A 4,209-nucleotide genomic window follows, 5' to 3' on the forward strand; every position below is an offset into this window, starting at 1 on the left:
CGTTGAACTGCTATTGCCCCAGCCCCCCTGCACCAGAGGGCCTGGGCTATTGAACTGCTGTTGCCCCAGCCCCCCTGCACCAGAGGGCCTGGGCTATTGAACTGCTACTTACCCAGCCCCCTGCACCAGAGGGCCTGGGCTGTTGAACTACTATTGCCCCAGCCCCCCTGCACCAGAGGGCCTGGGCTGTTGAACTGCTATTTACCCAGCCCCCGCACCAGAGGGCCTGGGTTGTTGAACTGTTTGTTGCCCCCGCCCCCTGCACCAGAGGGCCTGGGCTACTGGACGGCCTGTGGACTACTCAGCCCTGCACCGAAGGGTCTGAAACCCGGGCTAGCCGGCTGTTTTGTTTCGTGTGTAGGGAGTCGGTGTGGCTCCCCTCCTGCCCCGGAGGGTCGAGCCCCGGCACGAACCTTTTACAAGCCAAAACAAGAGGAAACCAGGCCTGACTTTTGGTCTGAGCCTGAAAGTAAAACTCTTTGAGGTTCACAAACCTGAAATCCTGCAGAGGCATGTGCAAACACTGGAGAGACCTCTGCTGAATTGCCTCCCCTATACCCTAGGTGGGCCTTGGTGCCCAACCTGCTCTCATCTACCACCAGCAACTTCTTGGCAGCTGGCTGGCCCTTTTTCCCTTGAAGTTCACTGAGGTGGAGTCAACAAGGTGCCCTGGCACCCCACTAATTTCGGGGGGCAGATCTCCTGGAAGGTAAACATCTTGCTTGTCCGCAACCTCATCAACAGCCAAGCAAGCAATGCCCCTTTTCCTTCCAGCTACTGCAATGGCTTTGCTACAATTCAGAGGCTGAGAGCCCAGCCATGTTATACAGTAACTAGAGAGTTCTTGAGTCGTGGGCTGCAGCCTAGGCCCTTTCATGGCCCAGACTGGTAGCATTCAGCAGTGAGAATAGGAGTCTTTCCTGGACCTCTGCTGATGAGGCTTATGATAACTGGGGCATGATGGAGAGAGAGCAGGCCTCTTTCTAAAGCCCAGCTGCCCCTAAAGATCCTGGCAGGGAAGGAGAAGACCATCCCCACCCCACTGACTTTGAGAGGGATGGGGAGAGGAAAACACGCGAGACCACTCAGAGTGCAACAGAAAGGGGGCTGTGCCTGTGATGGGAAGAAATGATGGAAGAGAAATTTTGGGGGCAGGGCCAGGTGACTTGTCAGAGAAAAACGTTAACACAGTTTCGGCCAATTTCCATGAGGGAAGCATGGGGGATGCAGTCCGTGTTAGATTTTTAACACACATAATATACGTCATATGCAGAATCTTCTACTGATGCAACATTAAGGTTGCAAATCCGAACATGCACAAGTCAGCAAATTCCAAAGTCCAGTAGCTCTGGGTTGGTTGGTTATTTTCTGCTGGATCTGCATTGTGCAGCCTGCATAGTGACCAGTGTTTTTTGTTGCCCTGCCACGTATGTTTATGGAGTAACTTCAGAAGTCAGCCACACAGTTAGTAAAGTTTGTTGAATGCTCTGGGCATTTTGAAAGATGATGACAAAACGAGATCAGAGTCTGACCTTATATGTTGGGTTAATTAAAAAAAAAACACCCTCAAACTTGTTTCTGTTAATTTTTTAGATCAGCTACGAGATGCTGGAAAGAATCCCAATCCTAAAGAATCTTCGCTATAGAGAGAAGCAGGCAGGCCAAGATGTTATCCTGAAAGACGAACATCCAGGCTTTCCAAACGCCAGGAAACCAGCAGACTCCGATGAAAATGCCAAGACTGGAAATACAAAACTGCAAACCGAGTCCACCTCGGCCCAAATTAGACAGCATCATGTTGGAAATGATTCTTTAAGTACCAAATCAGAGACACATGGTGCACTCACCACTGTCTATGTAGGTAATATACCTCCAGGCACAAGAGTGAGTGAGTTAAAAAGTGCTTTACGAGAATTCCATGCATCCCCGTTGCGGCTCAGTTGGCAGGGAGCACAGGGCCGGGCTTTTCTTGATTACATGGATAAAATGACTGCTGAGAGTGTTGTATCCTCTTTGAAAGGCTTAAGCCTCAGGGGTCAGACTTTGCGAGTTGAGATGGCCAAGAACCAGAGAAACAAAGGGCAAGTAGAAATCAATGGACAGAGAAACAAGTATGAATAGAAAAAATTAGGTCTATCTTCATTGCTCATCAAGAATCCAACCTAGTTTTTCAAGGATCTCAGCACAGTCTCTAACTTTGTGGACTAAACAGTATCCAACAATAGAATTTAAAAGCCAGCTTTTCTAGCAGATTAGGCATGCAGTTGCACAGCTGATTTGCTGACTGTTTCTACAAATGTTTATGCAAATCAAGTATTTGCCTATGCAGATGAAAAATTGGCCCTTTCGGCATACAGTTACTCAGTTTATGTCTTCAGTTGCCAGTAGTTGTGGTGCACTAGATAGGTGTGTCATTGTACACACATACACATTCGTTTGCACACATGCCCTGTTTGGAAAACTGCCCCAAGGAATCTATGTACCCACAATTCTAGCCAGATGCCTATATTCTGTCATCGGTGCTGGCAGGGAAATGTACCTGCACAGCTGTGCACACACATTTAGAGGTGAGCTTTTGAAAAATCTAGTCTGTGGGATGCAACACTTGCCAGACAGGACCCGATCCTGTGAGGTGCAAAGGACAGCTGGCTAGGAAAACTGCCCCCGCACCCCTCCACCCCCCCCCCCCCCACACACACACACACACTCTCCCAAAAAAGGCTTTTTGAGGTTTGCAACAAAATTTTGTGAGAAATGGAAAAAAAATTCACCGAAATGTTTTGTTGAAAAGCAATTTTTCAATGCCATTGGCTGGATTGTGATTTGTGGGGGAGGGGGAGGTGTTTGTTTTGGTTTGTTTGTGTGGTGGTTGTTTTTTTGTTTTTTTTTTTTACCATCTCTGGTACCGAGCATCCTCAGCACCTGTCGACATCATCTGAAACTAACCGTACTGAGCACCCCACAGGGTCACTCTCTTAACTCTCTCTCAATTTTGTACGTTTTATTCTGGTCTGGGAAATAAGAGGAATATCGCTTTTCTTTCCGGCTATTTTAGGTGCCTTTTTCATGGGTAGATTGGTATGTAGTATGTGATTATTTTCAAGACCAGTGGGCCTGATTCTTCTCTCACTGCTGCTGATGTAAATTAAGCACAACTCTGACATGAATGGAGTTATATTAGTGTAAAACTGATGTAAGGGAGAGAAGATTCAGGGCCTCTACTGCAAATACTGGTGGAAACTGATTAGGCATAAAGTTATTTGAAAAGTTACCAAGGTATCAGCACAGCGTATTCATTCTGTGCCTTCTTATTACAGCATTGCAATCTTCCTTTGTAACCATGATGCCAGATATGGGTTCGAGTACGGAGTGCTACAGGAAAATTTTCCTGACCGGGAGGTGCTAGCTTGTACACGCACACACACACATGCTTTTATGGAATAAAGCAGAATTCTGATTTATTTAGTATGGTTTTTATTTTTTGTAAGTTCCTTAGTCCTGAAAAACAAGTTGAATTTTGGCTGAACTATCCTTTCTAAACAGAAGCACTTTGCAATTGATCCTGGGCAAAAAGTCAAAATAAGCTTCTAAATGGATATTTTCTTTTTTTAAGTATAGGAGTTGGAAACATTTTTCTTAGCCAGAGGGTATTACTAAGTATATTTTAAGCACATTATTATGCTTCAAGTGGGGAAGACCTTTCATGCAGTATTAAAGAAAACGTTCTCAAAGCTGTCTGCATAAGAGCTCAAAGAAAGCCTTGCTTTCACTTTTTGCAGGGCAAACAAAGGAGAGACTTCTGAAGAAATAAAATTATGCTCTCGAGTGATGACTGTTCCTCAAACTCAGAATTATTGTCAATGCTCCTCAGGGTGAATTAAAGCTAAAACGCTGCAAAGCACTTCTCTTTGCCCAACTGGCCATGCAAGCAAAACATTTAAAATATATGGGTAGGGGGGCTGTGTAACAAATTGCAAACGTGTTCATTGCATAATCAGTTAAAAGAAGATCTGAAAAGCAAACTAAAAATAATCCAGTATCACTTTTTTCCAAAATCACTGGCAATTATATGATGGTCTATCTAATTATGCTCTTTTTAGACTCATATAACCCCATTGGCATCAGTGAAGATGTACAGGTGTAAACAAAGGTAATGAGATGACCTGAGTAATTACAGGCCCGTCGGTCTGATATTGTTCCCATGCAAAA

The 4,209-nt window shown here is 45.2% G+C and overlaps 1 protein-coding gene across 1 annotated transcript in view; it reads left to right on the forward strand.

The window, feature by feature from the left end:
- LOC113405014 (methenyltetrahydrofolate synthase domain-containing protein-like) overlaps positions 1 to 2,664 on the forward strand; it is a 21,478-nt gene extending 18,814 nt beyond the window's left edge. The window contains exon 7 of the mRNA XM_029914241.1: positions 1,594 to 2,664. Coding sequence (XP_029770101.1) covers positions 1,594 to 2,121 — 528 coding nt within the window. The 3' untranslated portion in view covers positions 2,122 to 2,664. The remainder of the gene's footprint in view (positions 1 to 1,593) is intronic.
- The last annotated feature ends 1,545 nt before the right edge of the window (positions 2,665 to 4,209 follow it).

Source organism: Terrapene carolina, unplaced genomic scaffold, assembly GCF_002925995.2.
Source record: "Terrapene carolina triunguis isolate 2854851 unplaced genomic scaffold, T_m_triunguis-2.0 Scaffold33891, whole genome shotgun sequence".
Lineage (NCBI taxonomy): Eukaryota > Metazoa > Chordata > Testudines > Emydidae > Terrapene > Terrapene triunguis.